Source organism: Gordionus sp. m RMFG-2023, chromosome 2 (genome assembly GCF_954871325.1).
Source record: "Gordionus sp. m RMFG-2023 chromosome 2, tfGorSpeb1-WG-v2, whole genome shotgun sequence".
Lineage (NCBI taxonomy): Eukaryota > Metazoa > Nematomorpha > Gordioida > Chordodea > Parachordodidae > Gordionus > Gordionus sp. m RMFG-2023.
Window position 1 is genome coordinate 42,534,127 of NC_088776.1, and position 24,151 is coordinate 42,558,277.

Genomic DNA, 24,151 nt, shown 5'->3' on the forward strand with positions numbered 1-24,151 from the left:
ATATTTTTTATTTTATAGAATCATGTTTATTTCTAGGTTTTCACAATACTAAATATGTGTAAAATTAACCAACCAATATAATTTTTCCATAATCAAGTTTTTTTTAATCGGGCATGGGCTTTTTAACTCTCCTCTTATTTCCCAACGGATGGGCGTTTAGGTAGGTTCACCTCAATTCAGCGCGGAAAATTAGGGGCATAAAATTTGGCGCGGCGACAATTCAGCGCAGCGTCAATTCGGCGCGTATCTATTACAGTTGCAATTTATTATATATTACTTAGTATAAAAAAATAAGGATGATTAAGTAGAAATCATTTTGAATGTTGGCCTATTAATTATTTCTTCATATTTATTTTTACAAAAATCTTAATTTTATTTATTAAATGTGTAATATCAAAAAAAATTAACAACCAATATTTATACCTATTTCTTTGGTTGACCAATTTCCACATAGGGTATGTTGATTAGTAGCCAATGTTATGTAAGCCGAGATTTTGGGCATAGAAAAAGAAAGGTTTGGACCTCTATATTCAAAATTTAGATTTATTATTTGTTGATGCACATTTATTTTAATAAAACATTAACTCAAAAACAAAATTAGGTAAAATAAAAATAATATTATTTAATTAAAATTAATATTGGAATTCAAACATTAAAAAAACTTTTTGCATTTCAAACTACCTAACTAGATAATAACCCGTCAAGTATGACGGGGTTGAGGGGTAATTAGTTTGAGTATATGGCACTAAATATATTTTATTAATATATTTTATGAAAATATTAAAATTTTGGCGAAAAAGAGGTAAATTTGTGAATAACACCTCATAAGATTTTCTAAATTTCTGATTCATCTATCACCGAAAAAGGGACAAGTATGATGACCCGTCTTTCTTAAAGGGCAAAATGAAAAATATATAACTAAGATTACCAGAGCTCCTGTTAGTCAGCATTGCTGAGTCCGTCAAAAATGACGGTGAATGAGAATTTTCTCCGTACCCTTATGATAGTTGTTACCTGTTATTTGAAAATAATATCCAATTTTTATTCTTTATAACCTCCTCCTACCTTCAGGCAGGGCCGTAGCCACGTTGGGGGGGGGGGCACAAAAATTTTTGGCCCCCAAACCTGGCCCCCAGAAAAAATCTTTGGCCCCCAAAAATTTTTCTGACCCCCCCCCCCCATAAAAATTTGAAATTTTTTTTTAAAATTGATTTTTTTTATATTTTTAAAATAAATTTTGAATATTTATTCTACAAACATGTCTAGTTTGTAAATTTTTTTCTATCCTGTTTTATTTTTATTTTTATTTTTACCAATATTAAATTATCATTCAGTCATTTTTTTTCATTTGTTTTTGTTGTGTATAACATTCTCTATAGGTATCACATTTATATTATAATACATAACCAGTTATTTTATTTTACAGCGTTTATTTTAAAATTATGAAGAAACAATCAGTTATTAACTCTTATTTTAAGTTAAAGAACAAATGTCAAGCAACATCACCTCTACAAACTACTAGTAATACTACATCAGAAATTTCAGAAAATTATTCTTCTCATAGTTATTATAAATTTATATTATTATTTCATGACTTATATGATATTGATATAGGGCAATACCTATATATTATTATTTCATATATATTTATTTTATATAAGATAAGAGACAGACATTTATTATTAATATTATCATTTTGTATAATAATTTTAATTATTAAAATAAATATATTCACTCATATTTCAAGATATGAATGAAGCTAATAATCTAGAAACTGATCATCACTACACTCAGGAGGAGGAAGATGGTAAATAGTTTAAAATTTAACCCAAATTTTTCTAGTTATATATTTTTGACACTATCAATAGGAGTAGGCGATTATGGTGTTTCATTATTATATTTTGATTTTAAGACAAATAAAGACGAAGAAGAGACTCAATCATCTTCATCTAGCAGCTCAGTCTCTCATTGTCAAGTAGCAACTAGTAATTGATTTATAAATATAAAAATATTATATTTTTTTGTTAATCTTTAAAGATATAATGTTTATGACCTTTTTCTAGTTTTTAATACTGAATATCTATAATTTACTGATCAACTTTACTGATAATCTTCATCAGGGTTGGGCACTACAGTATAGCAAATACTTGTATCTTAAATACAAGATAAATTTTGTGTTTGTTCATTTTCAGCATGCCCTTCCTTCACCCATTCGGATGACCATTATTATTTAAGACCCTTTCCCTCATTACAATTTATTAATTATAATATTTTTAGTGTCAAAAAAGTCCTCTAATGGTTCAATTCAAATCTCAGGTGACCTAGGCCAGAATAAACCAAATCAAATTAAACAATTACGCGAAAAGAGATATCCATGGAAGGCCAAGCTCATTTCAAAAATCATGGTATAGAGGCCGAGACTGGTTGGAATATAGTGTAGAAGCTGACGCTGCCTTTTGTTTTCCATGTAGGAAATACTTGTGTGATCCATGTGATGAATTTGGACAAACGGGATTCAGAAATTGGAAAAATGCGTTAACTGCCAAGAAGGGACTGCTAAAACACGAGAGCTCAAAAGCTCATTTAAATTCAATTACAATATGGCATGATAAAAATCAAAATATAAACAAAGGTACAGAAATAACTAAAATGTTGGGAGATGATAAAATTAATCGTAATCAATATTATATTAAATCAATATTTGATTTGATGCTATTTCTTAGCATACAAGAGCTACCTTTCCGTGGGACTGGTTCAACAAATATTACGAATGCTGCAAAAGATGAAAACATAATTTATTCTTCTGGGATATTTATAGCAATGTTTTTGTTAAACAGTGACACTCATGTATTTTATCTTAACTTTAAAAAATTGTTATGTTAAACAGTGACACTCATGTATTTTATCTTAACTTTAAAAAATTGTTTTTCTTTTACATCCTTAAGCTATTTATGGCGTAACTTAATATATTTCAAATGTAATAAGAATTGTTTCTTTCTTTTTGCTAAAAACAACTTTTATATTTTAAAATCAATTTGTTTATAAACTAATATTAAATTTTATATTTTATAAATCAATTTACTTAATAAACTAATGTTCAATTTTTTATTTTAACTTTAAAAAAAAGATCAATTTACTTAATAAACTAATGTTCAATTTTATATTTTAACTTTAAAAAAAAGATCAATTTATTATAAACTACATTAAATTAAATTGTCAATATATATAGGAAACTATTTTGAATTATGTGATGATTATATTTTTTAAATTTAAATATCAATAAATTGACGTAATATACGTTTATTACATTTGATTTCTGCCTTTGATATCTGCAACCTTTTCATGGTGGCAGTAAACGTATATTACGTCAATTTATTGATATTTAAATTTAAAAAATATAATCATCACATAATTCAAAATAGTTTCCTATATATATTGACAATTTAATTTAATGTAGTTTATAATAAATTGATCTTTTTTTTAAAGTTAAAATATAAAATTGAACATTAGTTTATTAAGTAAATTGATCTTTTTTTTAAAGTTAAAATAAAAAATTGAACATTAGTTAATTAAGTAAATTGATTTATAAAATATAAAATTTAATATTAGTTTATAAACAAATTGATTTTAAAATATAAAAGTTGTTTTTAACAAAAAGAAAGAAACAATTCTTATTACATTTGAAATATATTAAGTTACGCCATAAATAGCTTAAGGATGTAAAAGAAAAAACAATTTTTTAAAGTTAAGATAAAATACATGAGTGTCACTGTTTAACATAACAATTTTTTAAAGTTAAGATAAAATACATGAGTGTCACTGTTTAACATTTCACACTTTTTTTTTTTATTTGCCCTCTGTCTATAATTTTGTCGTTTGTCATTCTTGCTCGTTAACCCCTTCGTTGATCTTTTTTTGTTGTACGTTTTATCTATTTAGTTCCACACACAAAAAAACTAATTTTGTTTTAAGATAAGGAAGAGAAAAAAAAAATTTATTATCAAATTTAATTCATTATAAAATTTTCAAATTTTCTAGGTAACACACTATTTCTAACTGGTCTTTGAACGTTGCGATTCTGATCATTCACTTGTACATTTTGGTTTCTTGGTTCATCACCTCCCCTTCTAAAATTCAATGTATAAGGTGATGCATTATTATTAACATTCGCTTTAAAAACTGTTGCACCATTAGAAGAAGGTTCAACATTAGTTGATCTTTTTTTTATTTGGTCCAAGTGTCTTTTTATAATTTTGTTCCCAGTATCTATCTCATACAACAAATTTCCGTTTTGGAATTGTTTCATTTTATATTATAATTTTTTATTTAATTATTTTTATTTTTTAAATTTTACTCCTTTATTTTTCAATTTGAACACTTTTTTTATATCATAATTTCTCTTTAACTTGTTCTTTATAACAAAATTTCTCTTTCTCCTTCCATTTTCAACATATGATCTCCATATCGTATTCTTAATCTCCTTTTCAACATCATGCTATTTAATCACCTTTGTTTTAATTTTCTTTTCCAAAGTTTTTTTAAATTTTTTATTAATTATAAAATTTTTTATTTTATTATTTTCTTCAATTTTTGTTTCATTATTGTTTTTAATAACTATAATTTCTTCAATTGTTATCAAATGATTTATTTCTTCTAATCTATAAGAATTTATTTTTTTAACATTTGGTATTATTTTTGGTACAGCATTTTGCTTTAAGCGAAGCTTGATATTGGTTTTGCAGATGGGTTTATCGGCCATTTTAAGTTTGTAATCAAGTATGAGTTTAGTAAGTTTATCATTACAATAATCATCACCTATATTTCCCACAAATTTTTTTAAAATATTCTTGAAGGCACTTAGCCAAGTTCTGCCAAGTAATGGACTCTTATTGCTATTAACAACGATCGCTTGTAAATTTTTAGTTACTCCTTCATAATTTACGCTAATTTGCGCCGTTCCTAATATTTTGATTTGATAGCCGTCATAGCCTGTTAATTTTAAATTAGATTTCTTTAATTCAGTGATGCCTGCGCTCTTAGCTATCGAACTAGGTATTATTGAGAATCTAGAGCCAGTATCGACCTGCATGATCGTTGACAGGTTATTCAATTTTAAAGTTACTTTATACGCGTTATTATCTGTGTTGTCTTTATCAGCATCCATATTATTTATGTCCAAGTTATACAAATTATATTCTTTTTTTTCTATTTTATTATTATCATCCTCTTTTATTTCTTCTATGTTTATGGTATTTATTTTATTAGTGTATCGTGTTTGATTATTATGGTCGACATGATGTCTACAATTACATGCGTAACTTCCTCCTCGATTTCCATTATAATTATTACTATGCCTTTGCGTGCATCTTGAAGTATCATAGCGTCTGTTGAATCCGTGATTGTAATCATAATAAAATCTTTGGTTATTATCGTTATTATAACTGGTTCTATTTTCAAATCTTGAAAAATTATTGTATAATCCTGGGTAATTTGCCCTAACGTTATTGTAGTTACCCGCATTATATAAAAAGACCCTGAATTAAATAAAATTATGAAATTTATACCCCAAAATGCTCAATATACATCATCACAGATTCAAAACGAAGTAATATCCATTATGGCAGATATGGTGCTTGAACATATTTCAGACAAATATAATAAAAGCGAGATGCCTTTTTTTTGTCTTAAGGCTGATGAGACAAAAGATGCTTCAGGTTGTGAAAACCTTTTAATAGGAATCATTAATTTAGAGTGTCTTTCTGATGAAAGCATTACAGATTGCATTTTAAAGCAACTTAATGATCTAAATATTAATTCAGCTAATATAATAAGCCAGGCATATGATGGTGCAAACGTTATGTCTGGCCGAAATGGAAGAGTGCAAACACTTCTTCAAAAAAAAATTAATAAAAATGTTCCTTTTATACATTGCTACAACCACAAGTTGCATCTTGTGGTTCAAAATTGGTATAATAATATTGTTATTATTTCTAATTTTTTTAATTTATCAAATGCATTGTATAATATTTTCAGGCGTTTTAACGTATCCAAATATACAGGCCACGCCCTTAAGAGACTTTTAGACCAGAGGTGGATTGGTCATTTGGAAACATCTCGCATTATTTATGAGAATTTTGAGGCTATTGGTGAAGTATTATTTTACTTTTCTAATAGAACTCTTAATTCAGAGGTTTCAATTCATGATTCAGTCGAAGCCTCTGGTCTTTTATCTCAATGTATTAATATAAATTACATTATATTAGCCATCATAATTTATGAGATATTAATTACAATAGATCCACTAAATAAGTATCTACAATCAGTAGGTACTAATTTAGTGGATGCTAAAAATTGTATTGATTCTACTATCAATATATTAAAAAATAAAAGAAGTGATAATTCTTTTGCTTTGATTATGATTAAGGCTGAAAAACTTTTATCAAAATTTAATCTTACTCCCCAAAAATCATCACGGGTACGTAAAACGCCTAAAAATTTCCAAGATTTTTTAGTTGATAGCAAACTAGAATTCGATTGTGAAAGACTCCAATTGGAGTTCTTTAAAAAGGATATATTATGAAATTATAGATAACTTTGTGGATCGTTTTTTAGACCGATTTACAGAAGATGATTTTAATCTTTTAATAAATTGTCCCCACCTTGACCCTGATTATTTTTTATCAGATAAAATGGCCCCATTAAAATCCCTGTTAAACTTAAATATGGAAACACTGCATCATGAAATGAAGATAGCAAAAGGATTGCTAGCTTCGGAAGCTAAAGAAAATCTTAATTTTGAAAATATCTTACATATTATGCATAAAAAAAATATAATCATGCATTTAAAGAATTATATAAATCCTACTCAGCAGCGATAATCATTGGAATATTAACGGCTTCTTGTGAGGCCTCGTTCTCTACATTAAAGAGTTTTATCGAGCAGTAGAGAGTCTATGAAGGATAAACGTAAACAAAATTTAGTATTAATGGCGTATGAAAAAAGAATAACGCAGAATTTATCTTTTAGTTCATTTATATTAAAATTTAAAAATAAAAATCGCCGTATTCTATTATAGTAATATTTTGTTTTTTATATGCATATTATAGTATTATTTTGTTTTGTATATTCATATTATAGTATTATTTTGTTATTAAATTTTTAATAAAAATAGGAAAAAATTTCTATGAATGCGTAATTATTTGTTTGATTTTAAAAAAATAGTGCCCCCCCCCCCAAGTAAGCACTTGGCCCCCCTAAGTGAAAATTCCTGGCTACGGCCCTGCCTTCAGGTCAGGTTCAATCCATTAAAACTAAGTTTAAATGCTATGTTTTGAGACAAAATATATTTATCAAATTTTTTAAAGGGATCAAAACTATCCAGGATCATCACTGGTTTTAAAGAGATAACTAAAAAATTAGGGTTTTAAGCTAAGGAATGATAATACGGTATTATCACGTTATAATCGTGATAAAGAGGAATCTTATTTTAAAAAGCGTTTTATGCGCTTTTCGTTTCGTTTTATTTCTTTTTAATTTTATTGTTATTTATTAATTTTCAATGTTGTTTTTTTTGGCCTTATGAAATAAGATATGTCTAATATAGGGTATCAATCGATAGCTAATCAAAAGATCTATTCAACTGGAGGTCAATCTATCCCCCTTAATGGGCGACTCTAGGTTTGGGGGTAAGGAATATTTTTATCAAAATAAAATATAAATATGGGTATCAAATAATAGCTAATTTTATATCTTTTGACTGAAATTCTTTATTCTTGGTCTGTGGGAATGGGGGGGGGGGGGGTAACGAGTAAATTAATGAAATTATTCTGAGTCCCAAAGATTGTTTACCCGACTTCATATGACCTTAGTTTGATAAGATCGTGCAAGGCTATATCTCGAATACTGAAAGTAAATGCTGATTGAATTATAAATGTGAAGGTTTTGATAATGACAGCAATGGACAAATTCGGGGAAAATAAAAGAAAGAGAGAACGGAATTGATTAAATATATTAAATTTTATATAATAAATTATTTTCAATGTTCTCTGCATTTATCGTGAAATTCGATGGCATAATTAGAAATAATTTATTCTTGTATATAATCTTTTATTATATAGATATCTAAAAAATAAATGACAAAAGAATAGTTTTAAAAATAGATCAATAAATTTTCCATCAAAATTTGCTTCATATTTAAAAATTACTGATAACATTTTTTTCTAAAATATAATAGACCAATTGAACATGATAAGATTTGTAACCTATATAAAATTAATGAAGGATAAGATCCAGATCGTGGCCCTAAATAGTCCGGGCTAAAACAAAGAGGTTGGTTAATCAATCCGGTTTCGGTCTAAGGTTGATAGGTCTTGAAAGATGGCCTCACTGTACAAAATGTTATTTAAAAAAGGTGAGGGTTTAATGTTTTGTTAATGTGCGAAATATTTATAAAAATGGATGCGGTTTATATTACACAAAAATAATGATATTATTAATGCTAATTTCTAAAATAAAATGATAAGGAGGTCAAAGAAATGAAAAAAAAATCACATTTATTTAAATATCAATTATTCAATGAATAATAAATTTTTAAAACATATAAATTTTAATCAGAGCATGGGTGTGAATTGAATATAATAATTTTAAAAAACAAATTCTTATATCATATGAAAAATATAACTTATAAAATTACAAGTTAAAAAATTCAAACTTGACTTAGAAGGATATAAGGGAACATGAAAATAAATTAAGATTTAGAGGGATTTTTAAGAAACTTTGAACTGAATTCGAAGAGGAAAAAAGTTATGATTTGGGAAAGTGAGGGAATATTTTTTGGTAGATATTTTTTTAGGTGGCACCTTGTGGTTATTCAACTTTAATATTACTGTGATGGTTTTTATTATTAATGGAAATGCTATGATTGGTGAGACCAGCTTCTAGACACATGCCATAAAATCTGCTACGTTTATTTCGCAATAAATTTGAAGGAATATCGAACTCCACGTTTTTCCCGTGATCAAGCACTAGTATTCTAGAATAGGTTTAATGGATAAATAAGCGAGTGATGAGATAATATTAGAGAATAATTTATTGAGGATATTAATTCATATAATTTTTCCCTTTCTTTAATAAACTAGGAAATTTTTTATATTTAAGATTTTTTAAAAAGTAAATTTTTCTGAATAAGTCAAACAGGATTTTTGATAAAATTTTACAAAATTCCAAATTTCTTTTGTAAAAATTATAAGTAAATAGTGTGTGATTTTTATGCATAAAAATCTTATGTTGAAATCACAAATTTATGATCTTTAAAAAAAATTTCAATTTTGTTGATCTTATATCTTCAAATGAGAATTTGAAGATTTAAACCCTGTTAAACTAAACCTTTTTCTTCTCACTCTGCATTCCATTCTTTATTTTCTTCTGTTTTCAATAATATATTTACATAAATTCGTATTGAATAGCGAGCTATAAATATCCATGTATTTTGAATCGACTATAATCTGTTTCTACTTTTATTTCACTACCAATATATACAAAAAATTGTTTACTTATCATAATCGATGACGGTATTTAGTCTGTGAGCTATGGTCAGGACCGTGCAGAGAGAAAACTTTTCAGCAATAGTCTTTTGAATGAGCTCATCCGTTTCCACGTCCACAGCTGCCGTTGCTTCGTCCAGAACGAGAATTTTAGATTTTCTCAGCAAGGCCCGGGCCAAGCAAACGAGCTGTCGTTGACCCAAACTTTTTTTTTAAAAAAATGATCAACTAAATTGAATCTTTGTTAAAATTTCCAAAATCATGAGTTGGAAGCTAGATGGGCCTGCATTTTTCAAAATTAATTTGGCGGCCCTAAATTTAAAATTTTTAAAATAACATAAAACATGATTTCTTTTCTTTTATCAAAATAAAATACTTAGAATTATAATGCAATAACATAAGGAGCAATGATTTTTCACTTAACTTAACAAATACGTTTATTTTATTTTTTAATTAAAATTTGTGGGCCACGTAAAATATGACGGGGTATGGGTCTAATGGTGAATATGCAATATTCGACTCTCAAAATCCTGACCGGTCTGTAAAAGGTGATTAAGAATATATTACAAGCAGGGTTTCTAATCGTTAAGCATAACGGTTCGGTTCGTTCCGGTTTTTAGTTTAAAATTCTATAAAGGTTTTGTTCCATTTCGGTTTTTTTAAAAAAAAATTAATATCGGTTCGGTTTATAATTTATAACGGTTCTTTTCGGTTTGTCCGGTTTTTATAAATTTGATTTAAAAAAATTAATCATTAACCATGTATATATTAATTTTAGAGAAAAATCTTTTTAATTTATAATTTCTTATCATGATAATCTAATAGATATTTATATTAAACTTAGTAAATATAAAACACCCGCTAACATTATCCCAATTTCCCCTCAACCTCTCTCAACTTGTGCCTCTCTTTTTACTTCAGAAGAAGTGAGGAAAGCTATTCTTTTCTTTCATCGCGATTCTGCTCAGGGTCTCGATGGCATACGTCCCATTTTTCTCCAGGACATCACTTCCCCCTCTACATGCTCACAAACATCCGTTCTTTCCAAATTAACAAACTTCTGCAACAAAATTTTAAACGGTGATGTTCCAAATTTTGTTTCACCTATCCTCTTTGGTGCTAGGGTAATCGCACTTCAAAAACCTAATAATGATATCAGACCTATTGCCATTGGTTCTACCTTTCGTCGTTTAGTAGCCAAGATGATATCATCTCGAATTAAGCATGACGCTTCACGTCTCTTAAGCCCCTTCCAACTTGGTGTTGGAATCCCTGGTGGCTGTGAAGCGGTGGTACATATAACTAGATTATATCTTGAAAATTTACCCTCTAATGAATCCTTAATTAAAATTGACTTCTCTAATGTTTACAACACACTCTCCCGGAACTCCTTCCTGAGTTCCTCGAGTAATCTTTTTCCCAGTTACACTAAGTTCTTTTATTCGTGTTATCAACAGCCCTCCACTCTTCAGTTTGATACCTTTAAAATTCCTTCCATTGAAAGCATTCAACAGGGAGACCCTCTAGGTTCCCTATTCTTTTGTTTAGGTATTAATGACATCATTAAATCCATTAATTCGGTCTGCTCTTTATCCTTGCATTCTTGGTACATTGATGATGGTATCCTTGGAGGATCCAATGTTGAGGTCAATAAAGCTGTGAATATCATCAAGGAGACCGTATCTGCTATCGGACTCTCCATTAATCCAGAGAAATCAGAATTTATCCCTATCAATACTATCGAACCTAATTCAAATAAATTCAAACTAACGACCCTTGATGGTCTTCATCATTTGGGAGCCTCTGTTGGTGGTAACTCTGCTATATCTTCCTTCCTTCAGTCTACTCTGGATACTTTATTTGAGCTGGCAGATTTATTCTCCCTACTTCCCTTTCATAAAGCCTTTTTCCTTAATTTTTTTCAATATTCCCCGTATTCTTTACGAACTTCGTTCAACCGCCATATATTTAAATTCCCCATTCCTCTTGGAGTTTATGAAAATGGGATCAAAGTCCTTATCGAAAATATTCTAAATCTTAAATTTGATGAAATAGCATGGACACAAGCCTCTTTACCCACTAAGATGGGAGGTCTCGGTTTCAGATCTCCGTCTGATCTCGCCTTAACAGCCTTCATATCCAGTTGTCTTTTAACTAAAAACATAGTAAATTCTAATTCTTTAAAACCCGACTCGTCTTATAATGATGCAATCATCGAATGGAAGACTCGAATTATTGCGGATCACCCTCTTCCTGAATCGAAAAAGCAGAAGGACTGGGATAGTCCTATTATTGCATTCTGCGTTGAATCACTCCTTTCCAGAATGCAATTATCTGACCGTCCCTTATTCTCCTCACTGCTTAATGGTTCTGGCCATGAGTTTCTTGAAGCTATTCCGTCTGTTTATCTGCAATTACAACTGAACCAAAACGAGATTGCTCACGCGATCGGCATTCGATTAAATTGTGTAATTACCCAACCCCACACATGTTCAGGTTGCAGTTCTGCCGTTTTGGGTAATGGTAGACATAGTCTTCACTGTCGCTCGTGTAAAGGTCGAATCGTTAGACATAATCTATGAAATTCACATCCTTAGAGCTCTGAGATCTGCTCAAATCCCCTCTACTCTTGAACCTTCCGGTCTTTTCAGATCTGATGGGAAACGGCTTGACGGGATTTCTCAAATTTCTTGAGCGCGGTCAATTCTTGGTCTGGGACTACTCATGTATTGATCCACTTGCTCCATCAAACCAACTTTTAATATTAGCGAAATATTCTGAAATCTCTCAAGAATATATTTTCATTCCCATCATCTCCACAACCCTTACAACTTTTGGGAAATATGCCTTATCTTTTTTCAAGGAACTTGGCTCTCACATTCGTCAACTAACCGGTGAACCCCACGAAGGCTTCTTCTTAAGTCAAAGATTCGCCATAGCAATACACAAGACAAATTATATTAGCTTCATAGGCAGTCTTTCCACAAGATGATCCGTTTTAACCTCAATAATTTTTACTGCCCCCCCCTCTCTTTTTGTTTCTTTTCTCCTTATTACTAATATATATAATATAGTTTATATGAAAGTATTAAATATAATATCTTTTTTACTTATACATTTATAAAATCAAGATAATTATTTATATTTAAAATGGAATATGAATAATAAAATATATAAAATAATATAACATTAAAATTTAATATACAAAAAAATTACCAAACACATTTTTTACATTTTAATAAATCTAATACATATTTATAATAACATAAATATAATATGGATAATTTTATGGAATATGATCAATATTTTTATAAAGTTTCATTAATTTATTAATTTTAGATGAGAATATATATTCAGGCCAAAATTAATTGATGTATTTGTATTAAATAATGAATTTTAAATATATATATATATATATATATCGATATCCTTTTCATTAATTATATATATACATATACATATATAATATTTTTAAATTAGACAAATTAATTTTTTTTATTTCATAAATAAATAAGATAAAAACAAACATGCGTAAATACAATGATGAATAAAATAACGCATAAATATAATAAAATGTATACTAACGGATAACTAAAATATTTTCTAATATTTCAGGATTTAATTTAGTTTTATGCGCAGAGAGTATAAACTTAAGGCTAGAAAATGCTCTTTCTACGGATACCTGCGTAGCTGGAACTGCTAGCACAGTTATAGCTAGCTTATAAAGTTCTGGCATATTAATATTATTTTCCCAATAATTCAAAAGATTAGTATCTTTTTCTAATCTCTCTATATTATCAAATGACATATTCTATTTCCTACACATTTATTATAATTTTCTATGCCCTGAGAATAATTCTTATTAAGACTTTCATGCGAAATCTTCAAAATCATCATCTAAATTATCTTTCGAATGCAAACACGTAGGCATAGTATTTAGAATTTCAATATTCAGATTATTAAGACTTTGTATCAAGTTCCAAGTTTTACAAAGATGTTTTCTGGCGATCTCTCTTTCTTCAAATGTTAAAAATATTATTTTAATAATAAATAATTTATAATGACTTAAATGAATATTAGAATTCTGAATTTAAAAAAACAATATGATTATAAATAAAAAATTATTATATCATTAAATTATTGCTGACCATTTTATTTATTGTCATTTAAATTCTATTATCTAAGTTTTTATAATGAGATAAAAAATAAAGCATATAATACAAAAATGAATGTAAATAGTACTTGATTTCTTTTAGATGTTAGTTATTAATAGTAGAATTATTTAATTTTTTCCTAAATTATTAGCAAGTATTATTATAAAAGCTTAATAACTTATATATATAAATAATTTAGCCAAGAATAATTATGTGTGATTTTAAGATATCTTATCTAATTAACAGATAATTTGCCTAATCTCTAATAAATTAAGTATTTAAAGAAGAATGGTTTTAATTGATATATAATGTTGTTAATATAAAAATATTTAATTTGAAAAGAAATCACCAATTTAAAAAATACCCCCAAGGAAAATTAAATTTTAAATTTAGGTTAATAATTTAAAATTAATTATTTTTTAAAACCGTTTTGAACCGGTTTAATATTTATAACGGTTCGTTTCCCTCTTTTTATATTTTCTTTATAACGGTTCGGTTAAGGTTACGGTTCAGAAAATCATAACGGTTCATTCCGGTTTGGCGGTTCGGTTCGAAACCCTGATTACAAGAAATAAAAAAAAAGTGGCACCTGACTCTCCTAATAAAAAAAATGTTGTATTTTAAATGGATGGAATTACGAAGTTGCTAAAGGCTGTAGGGAGAAAACCTGAAGAGAAATGAATGAGGCCAAAAGAGAATTTTGTTAATAATCTATTTTTATTTATTCTAAATTTAAAAAATGGCGATGTTATTCTTGGACTTATTCATTGTGTTTATTTATTTAAAGGGACGAACCCAAAAGATATATAATGCTAATGTGAATAATCGACGAATATGGATTATAAGAATAAAAATTCACATTAAAAAATTGATATTTTCAGATTATGCATAAGCATCAATTTAGATTATTGTATGTCGGGGTTAAGTGGATAAAATATTATGTTTGAGTGGAAATTTTATAAAAATTTTTAGACAGGTTATGTAGAGTCATCCCAGGAATTAGGTAGAAAAAATTAGTCTCCTATAGGTATAGATGAGGAATCGGCTACGTTTAACCGACTATTCGCCAACAAGAATTGACTGAATAGTTGTAATAATAGCCAATTTAAATTATTACAATTGACGTTTTGAATAGCTCTGGCTAATAGTTTTTTTTAGTTATTTCCTTTAAATCAATGAGCAGATTCTTTCATATTTTTTAATTTGTTTGCAAAAAAAATTATTTAACTTTTAAAAATTGTTAAATAATATTAATATGTTATTATAATAATTTTATTTACAATTAAATTAAAAAATATGAAACACTGTATTTAATTTTATGTTAAATATTTTTAAAAAAAATTTTGAATTTTCTTTTATTCACTAATTTTGAAAAAATTATTCGCCATAGCTATTTAAAACTGCCTATGGCTATTAATTGTAATCATTTAAATTGCCTATATTAAGTCAGTCGTGTTTTGTGATTATAAATTTCTTTAATTACTTTTTATAAGCTATGGTTTAGGCAAAAGTGGTGATAACTTAACCATTTCCTAACTATATGTTTCAAAAAAAAACCTCAAATTTTCCCCATATTCTGCAATCTCGTGGTCAATTCCCAGAGGTAAACTGGATACAAAAGTGTGTAGGTGAGCGTTTCTCAAACTTTCCCATATTTCGATATCCGTTTTTTCGTTGAAAGGGTCCAAGTTAAACCGCAGAGTGCCAGAGAAAAGCACTGGATCCTTTATAGTCAATTTTTTTTAGTATAGATGAGAAAATAATTTCTAATATAACTTATATTAAATTGTTCAAAATAAGCCAAATCTGGTACAAAAATGCATGTTAAGCTTCCATTTCTGGAAGGTGATATTTAAAAATTAGCCATAAATTGTTTTTTAAATAAAGTAAATAACAAAATTTTAATAAAGGTATAGAATTTATTCTAAAATATAATTCGTGGAATAAGTAGTTCACTTTTTGGTGTATAAAATTAATTATTAACTCAAAATTTTCTACGAAAATATTAAAATTTATAATAAGAAATAAAATTATTTAAAATTAATAACAATCGAATAACAAAAAAAAATTCTTTTCAAATATGTTAAATCAATATTTATCGAATATTCGTTACTAACACAGGTATAGTATATTTTTTATATACAAAAATAATTTACCTTATATGACAAAATCAATATATATAAAATTCATAAATAACTTAATCATCTACCCAATAAAACCATATCATCGTATTATTATGTATGTATAATTTGAGTTTAAAATAAGATATACCTGAGGTATGATAGTAATACGACTCCGAATATCGTGTAGCCCGAGCTGACTGATATCGATTCCGTCTATGTATATCTTAGATATTTTCGAGAATGTTTTATTAGATTCGGAAATTTCGTTTTCATTTAAATTTATGGAATCATCGGACTCCATTATACGAAACAGGGCTACCGTAAGGCTAGATTTTCCGGCCCCAGTGCGACCCACGATTCCTACTTTGGATTCGCCCTGTACTTCGAAAGACACATCGTCCAGTGCAGGGGGAGGGAGAGAACCGATCTGCGCGGCCGAGCGATATCGCATGGTATAATGAGAAAATTTTAAGGAGCCTCTGGAAGGCCAATCAGCAGGGGGTCGATGGTCAGGAATTATCCAGGGGGCCTGTAATATATGTTTGTTTTGGTTCGTTAATGAAGTGATATTTATTAATTTTTCTTTAGTGATCTACAATGTCTTGCCAAATAAATCCGATTTAAATTTTCGTTCAGATTCCAATGGGTTCATTCATATTATTACTTATCTATCACATAAAACTTAAGGGGACAATGGTAAGAGAAGGTAATTATATAAGTTAAGATAATTCCTTTCCTAAAATCTAGATCCAGTCATGTTAAAGGGTGACTAGAAATGCTCTGCATTTTTTTCTCTGTCTTTCTTTACTTTTCATTCTTATCTTATAACCAATTTCCTATAATATATATTGTTATATATAAATTCCTATAATTAAAACCTATTTTTTCTAGAGCTATTATACCCTTCTATAACATTTTATAAAATAAACCTCTGTAGGGGTGTATGAGTATTCAGTGACCCTCTCCACAGCGACTATATTAGTTTCCAAATCGCAAGTCATTCTGACTAGCCAATTAAGGGCTTGGGTTACACTAAGAGCGTAGCTTATGGCTAGTCCAGCTTCTCCGGGCTTAATATTATCTCTATTCAAAGCTATTGTTAGTGCGGCCAAAAATACTATAAAACTGCCTATAAACTCAAGACGGACTGCTAGCCATCTTGTGTATTTTTGGAATAATAATATAATAATATTATTGTAATTTATATTTATATCGTTAGAGAGCAGATTTTATTTTTTTAATTTAAAATTTATACGTAGGAACAGGTTTCTTCTCTTCAAATATAGAAAAATGTTTAATTAAGAATTCGATAAAAATATTAATTAAATGAGCCTAAATTGGATAAGTTGACATAATATACAAATGAATATATTTCATATACAAAATGAAAGATTATATAATATATATTTATAAATTAAAAGTAGGGCTGTGCCGATATTAAATTCGGATCAAGCCCATACCTGTAAAAATCGATCCGATCTTTTTACTTTTCTTTTTTTTTTGTTATTTTATTTATATTTATTTTACAATTATAATATTTTCTAAATAATTTTTTAAAATTTTATTTCTTTTTTAAAATAGATTTATAGTATTTTAAAAGTTTTTTTTATAAAAATAGAAAGAAACACCCAAGGTTTTATTTATTTTAAATCTTTTTAAATAACGCCAATTTTTTTATTTATACTTTAAATAAAAGAATTTTTTTAAATATGGTATCTGAATTATGCAAATATTTTACAAAAGACAGATAATTTTGCAAAATGCGTTATCTGCGGAATCATCTGAGTCTGCCTTCAGTACGGCAGGAGATATAGATAGTCCATATCGTAGAAGCTTATTCCCAGAAAATCTGGAGGCTCTCATATTTATTAAAAAAATCTAATATATTATAATTTTATATATTAAATATTACAATTTTATAATTCATACCAACATAAAATGGATATATTATTGAATATATATTTTTTTATTATAGTCTTAGTTGTAGAAATAAAAAATTAAATTAAATTCATAATTCGATTTTTTGCATAAAAAATATTGATTTCTTAATTACATTTGGTTCAAACGGGGATGATTGAAAATCAGTATAAATATCGGATCGGTTTTGAGGCAATATCGGAAAATATCGGATCGGTGAAAAATATGTGGATCGGCACAGCCCTAATTAAAAGTTATAAGAAAAATAAAATTGAATGAAAAGCCGAGTTTTTCTAATTTTACAATTTATTATAACGGTGTTAATAAAATTATATTTTATTACAATATCATAATGAATCAATGCTTTAAAAATAAAAGGGGGAAGGAGATCATTTCATTACCTATTAGAAACCAAACTTGGGTAAAAACACATTTGATTTTCGTCAACAAGTCTGTACGATTCAGTTAAAAATTTATCTGTCACCCCAAAAGCTCGTATAGTCGAAGCCCCAAGCAGAGTTTCCTGAAAATGGGAATATATGGGAGATCTGGATATGGACTCTAACCTCTTGAGCTGGCGAGATGTAGGGATGTAAAATTTCTTATTATTTATATATATAACGATAAATAAAAGAGATAAGAGCTCCTATTAAACCCCCGTAAAATAATATGATTTAAAAATCGAGTGGGGTTGAAATATTATTTATTTTTACCAAACTAGGGACATATTTTTTGAAATAAATTTAAATTGTTGAAAACTCATTCGGTTCTAATTACCCTTAAAACTATTTGCAACAAAGGGCCAGGTCAGGCCTTAGGTTTAAAAAAAATTTCCAATTTAGATACCTCTAGGGTTTTAGATAAATAATTTAAACAGAAAATATTCCATGAATGTTTCAAATTAGAATAATGAGGCGTTAGTTTAGTCTAACATTAGTCACGTCTTATAAACATTAACTGATTTAGGTTGGCAAAATATCCTTGCTTATATTTTGAGCAAAGAGTAAGACTAAGAATTTTGTAAAATTATATTGAAAATCGTAATATAAATGGGGAAATATCATAAGATCCTCCTAATTCTAACCATAATATTTGATACATTTAAATAATTATATTTCGTTTTAAAGTAATCATCTTTTTAAACGATGTGGCATAAGATGAGGTTGGCTTAAATTTTTTAGTTATACACTGCAATAATATAAAATATAGTGAGGGAAATGGGGGTGGGGGGGGGGGAGTTAAAATTAATATTTCAAAAAATTTAAAATAAAGTATGAATACCGATAAAGTTGTATACATACCAAAATGAAGAAGTATATGATGGCAATGGGCACGACCCCAATCAAAAACATGGGGGTGCTCATGCATATGACTAATAATGTAGTGAGTACGCTGTAAAAAGTGGTGATCCATGACCGTATGTTAGGAGGAAGGCCATTGTCTAAAGTGTCCATATCTTTGGCAAATCTAATTTAATTTTATAAATTAAAATCATTTAAAGTGTTCTATTAGATTTTTTTCACAATTTATATATACACATATTACATATAAAATCGTTAGTTAGAAATATTTATTCATATAAACATTTTCTTATCATTTTATGAAGATAATTATTGTAATAAAGTAATAAGAAGTATACCTATTAACTATCCTCCCAAGAGGGGTACTATCGAAAAATGTCATAGGTGAATGAAGAATATTCCTGAGTAATTTCTGGTGTAGAGACCTGGAAGCATATACCATTGACATGGCTACCACCACAGTGCTTGCCATTATTGCGATGCCTAATTTTAAAGTGTACGTATTTTGAAAATTATCTATTGCTTGTGATTTAATGTTTTAATGATGCATCAAATATTTCTTAAAATTGAATGTGCCTTTTTTTTTATTTGCAGGGATTTACATGAAATCTTGCAATCACTATGAAGAAACAAATATCTCATAAAAAAAGTTCAATTAGAAAAAATCAAGGAGCGAATTTATTAAGATAGGGGGTGGCTATGTTTATTATAAAAATTTTGGAAATAGTCCTTGCCCCCTACTTTGTTTTTCTTACAATAAAACCTTGTAAAAGTCCATACAGGGCGTAAACTCCCAATCGTTTATTCCTAAGAGGAATGTCTTGATAAGCAGTGCCGTTAATCATAACAAATTTATCATCGCTCCATTGACTTAGCCAAAAATTCCCGGCAACCGAAAGTGCGTAATAAAGGCCGTATAGAAACATGACAAGGGCAAAGATGTGGTATTTCAGAGCTTTGAAGTAGGTTAGGTACACGGAAAATTTAACCTTTAAGAAAAATATTTATATATTTTAAAGAGAATCGCAATATAAAATGTTATTGCAAATGCTAAAGCCAAATAATATTTTAAAACGCTTTTTTTACCACAACTTAAATACTGCTGGTAAAATAAACGGTGTTACTTTTTTATAGGGTAACGGCGTTATTCGGAAGATATTAAAGTAACACGTTATTTCGTTACTTTATCTTTTATTATTTTTATTTTTTTTATGTTTATAATGATATAAATGGTTAATATAAAGGCATAATTAATTAACATGTTAAGAATTATTAATCATTTTTGTTTTATTACTGTTTAATGTTTAGGTCTAAAATTTATATGGAAAAATTATATAAAATATAAAAATCAGTTTTCATTCTTCTTTCAGTGGAAGTCATGAATTACATTAGTGGGCATAATATGTGAATTATCTATATCATTTTCTTAAAGACCAAATGATAAAAAAAACAGTATTTGGGTGTTTTTTGAGGGAAATATTGATAAATTAAGAAATTTGAAGGAAATTAGTAAGAGGAAATTAATGCCAAAACTCATTCCCGAAAGAAATTTTTAGTGAGGAAGATATATGTGATGAATGACTAGGATGATATACTTTCAAAATTCTTAGGGAGAAAAAAATATCTTTAGAAAAGAAAACCATTTTCAATGATTAAAATCTTGTTTATAAAATATTGTCATATTTGCCATTTAACGTTCAGTAGAGCAAAAGCGGTGCTGAGAGATATGCGATATTAAAATAAAAACTTGAAAAACAATTACCATCAAGAAAATAAATTGTCCATATATTTATAGAATAATCATGACGTATTTAAAAAAATTCTAATTATTAATTCATTTGAATTTTGAGATTTGTGTAATATATCAATGAAAAATCAAATAATGTAACGACGTTGCTAGTTTTAAAGAATATTAAATTAGTGTTGTTATAGTGACTATTTACTAACTAGTTACTGATAACGATAACTAGTTACATTTTAAAAAAAATATTGAAAAATTATAACTAGTAACTGTAACTAGTTACTTTAAAATATTCATATATTATTATTATAAATATATTTAAATAATTAATTTTATTTTTAATATATATTATAATAAATTATTTTAAATTAAACTTATTAATTTTAAATTTTTATTAAATATCTGATTCTATATGCAGGCCTTTTTTATATAGTTAATATTGATAAATGAATCAGACAGATACAAAATCATCCTGGATTTTGGTAGGGGGAAAGCACTATTATGTGAGTGTTGCCCCATAAATTTTATTGATAGGTCTAGGTTATATTTTATAATTTTGGTTTCTACTTTTTTAAAAAAAATTTGAATTATGGTGGTTATTTAAATTATTAACTTTTACTTATTTTCAGAATTCTTGCTTATAGTGTGATATATTGAATATATTTTGGGGAGGGGATGGGGGGGGGGGTGTATTGTCTTAAAATAATATTTATGATGACAAATTTCCGAAGGGGGGATTTCACCTTGTCACTCCTATTTACAGAATTTAATATGAATTCTAGGATGACATTCAAATGACTCAAAATATGAAATAGAAATTGTACATTTCTAAAAGTATTATCAAAACAATAGACTTAGATGTTAAAATACCTTAGCCAAGCTTCAAAAAATATTTTGAATTTCACATAATGTTTCCTATGTTGTATTGTTAAACGGCTCAATTTAAGTCGATTTTTAAAAAGGGTCCGGATTAAGAATTTAGTCAAAATAATAGCCTAAAGATTTTGCACATACTTGGCAGAAAGGTTTGGACCTCTATTTTGAAATATCGAGGCTTACATAAAATTATTTTGGAATAAATCGTAATCGGGCCGTTTTTAAAATTCGACACAAATCGTTCAGTTTACTAATACAACTCCTATGCCTAATAAGGTATATTTCAGCATCTAAGTCATCCAAAGCAAAGCTATGGGAACCCATCTATGTTAGATTATTTCCATATAATAATTTTACTAAATTTTAGTCAAGTTTTTTTTAGCTAAATATTATATAGAATTATTAATTAATTTAAACAACTTAATTAAAATAACTTTGTCTACAATCCTTGGGAATGATGATGTTCTTATCATACATTATACTAAGTAGCAACTTATGATGCCAAAAAAATCTTTTTATATAATTATAAGAAAGCATATAACATTGCCATGTGAAAATACCAACCTTTGTATGGGCCATCATCTGAACTATTTAAAAAGAAATTAAATGATTACATCTTATTAATTTAAGGTTGTCCTCACGCCAAGTGCTCCCGTAGAATGTTTTCTCACTCTAGGGATGCTTATTTGAAGAGAAAAGAGCGTCCTTTAAAAAAATTTTAAAATAGTTTATTATTAAAGGCAAATATAAATTTATTTATAAAAATAATCAGTGCATATATATATGATATTATGTTATTTTATTTCGGTGTAAATATATTCTATTCTCCGGATTTGTTTTCCGTGTAAATATATTTTTATGAATGTAATTAGTTAAGTTTCAAAAGTAACTTTTAACAACACTAAATATAATCATACTGGTGCAATACAATAAGGATCGCCAAGTGGTCAATATTTTCTAAACAATTTATTTTTCAATAAAATTTACCTGATTCCTTACACCTACTCTCCTTCTTTATAGTTGCCTTTACAAACCCAGATGGTGGAATTCGTCCTATCGTTGTTGGTATTTCCTTTAAAAGGCTAGTCGCAAATATAGTCGTCTAAAGGACGTTGACATCGTCGCCTTCTCTCCCGACCAACTGGGTTTTGCAATTTAAGGAGATTGTGATATTATATCCCATTCCCATGGAATTTATCTCAATTCTAGTAAATGAAGATAAGGTAATCTGCAAGTGAATACGCCTTCAACATTAATAGGAGTGACATTTTCCTTCCTGCTTTCTACTTTTTCCAACTTAATATCCTTTCCTTCTTAATCTGCTACCTGCATGAGCACCAGGCCATAAAGCCTCAAGAGGGCATTAATTTGGGAAATATTTTACAAATTGTGAAATGAACACTTTTCTACGAAAATACTTATTAAATGTTGAGAATCATTGGTGTTTTTAAATAAAAATATGAGTGATATGCCTCGCATTCTGATCATATTCTCAAACCCAAAATTGGAAGTAGAATGCTAGATACTTGCGTGCTGATTCTAGCTGTTATAAAGATGCCGAAAGAATTAATATATTATATAATTAAAAGCTACTTATCAAATTCTTTAGGATGTTCTACAAATTGTATTTCATATGTATGCAGCACTTGTTAATAGCCCATAAATATATATCTTGTAAGATGAAATTCCTTCCTAATTATTCTGTTATTGCAATATAGATAAGTAATTTAATATAAATAGATGAAATTGTTATTAGCAAATTTTAGTTTCCAATCACAATATTGAAGTAAATGTTTATTTGATTAATCAAAGGCATACATTTTAATAGTTTAATTTAAATATCAATTTATTTTACTGATATAAATAGATAATATATATATACTGATCACTTTAAAAATATTGACCATTTTAGTGTGTTTATGTATATATATATAATATTAAAAAAATGAATAGTATCTTGATTGACATTAAATTATAACTAGTATGACAAGGTAATTTTAATATGTTACTCTTCCAGTCTCTGACGTTTCGGTTGTCATCCATCTTCCATCAGCTAATTTACTTTCTTTGAACTCTGCCATTTTGCTTCCTAATCGTCTCCTAACTATATCGGGCGTGTTATCGGTGTCTTCTTTTTTATCCGTCATTTCATTATTATCGTCCAATCCTGAATCGGGTTTGATGAGGACATTAGATTCGAGACCAGTGATTCCCAACTCCAAAGATAATAATGAATCTCGTAAGGTTTTGGGCTGAGGAGAAAATTGGTCCGATTTATTAATTAATGAAGTATTCGAGGTGTGAAAAGATGATGAACGGACTTTATCGTCATTTGTCTGACTTTATTATTTGCGTGTTTTTTTTTAAATAAAATAATTTATAGTTTGATATTTTTATATAATTGGTGATAATATGTGGGTTAAGGCTTAATTTATAATAAAACGCGTTTTGTTCAAGAGGAGTAGTATTTAACGCCGAGTTATTTACAAAATCAAG

The 24,151-nt window shown here is 27.8% G+C and overlaps 1 protein-coding gene across 2 annotated transcripts in view; it reads right to left on the minus strand.

Annotated features, from left to right (window-relative positions):
- Nucleotides 1-8,144: 8,144 nt before the first annotated feature.
- The window catches only part of LOC135923182 (multidrug resistance-associated protein 1-like), a 41,438-nt gene continuing 25,431 nt past the window's right edge, over nucleotides 8,145-24,151 (minus strand). For both annotated transcript variants that reach the window (XM_065457791.1, XM_065457790.1), the window contains 10 exons: nucleotides 23,665-23,995; nucleotides 19,802-20,027; nucleotides 19,377-19,521; nucleotides 19,039-19,204; nucleotides 18,139-18,338; nucleotides 16,750-16,978; nucleotides 15,969-16,349; nucleotides 15,255-15,421; nucleotides 9,553-9,747; nucleotides 8,145-9,032 (listed from right to left, as the gene is read on the minus strand). In XM_065457791.1, the coding sequence (XP_065313863.1) occupies nucleotides 8,867-9,032; nucleotides 9,553-9,747; nucleotides 15,255-15,421; nucleotides 15,969-16,349; nucleotides 16,750-16,978; nucleotides 18,139-18,338; nucleotides 19,039-19,204; nucleotides 19,377-19,521; nucleotides 19,802-20,027; nucleotides 23,665-23,995 (2,206 nt within the window). In that variant the 3' untranslated portion in view covers nucleotides 8,145-8,866. The remainder of the gene's footprint in view (nucleotides 9,033-9,552; nucleotides 9,748-15,254; nucleotides 15,422-15,968; nucleotides 16,350-16,749; nucleotides 16,979-18,138; nucleotides 18,339-19,038; nucleotides 19,205-19,376; nucleotides 19,522-19,801; nucleotides 20,028-23,664; nucleotides 23,996-24,151) is intronic.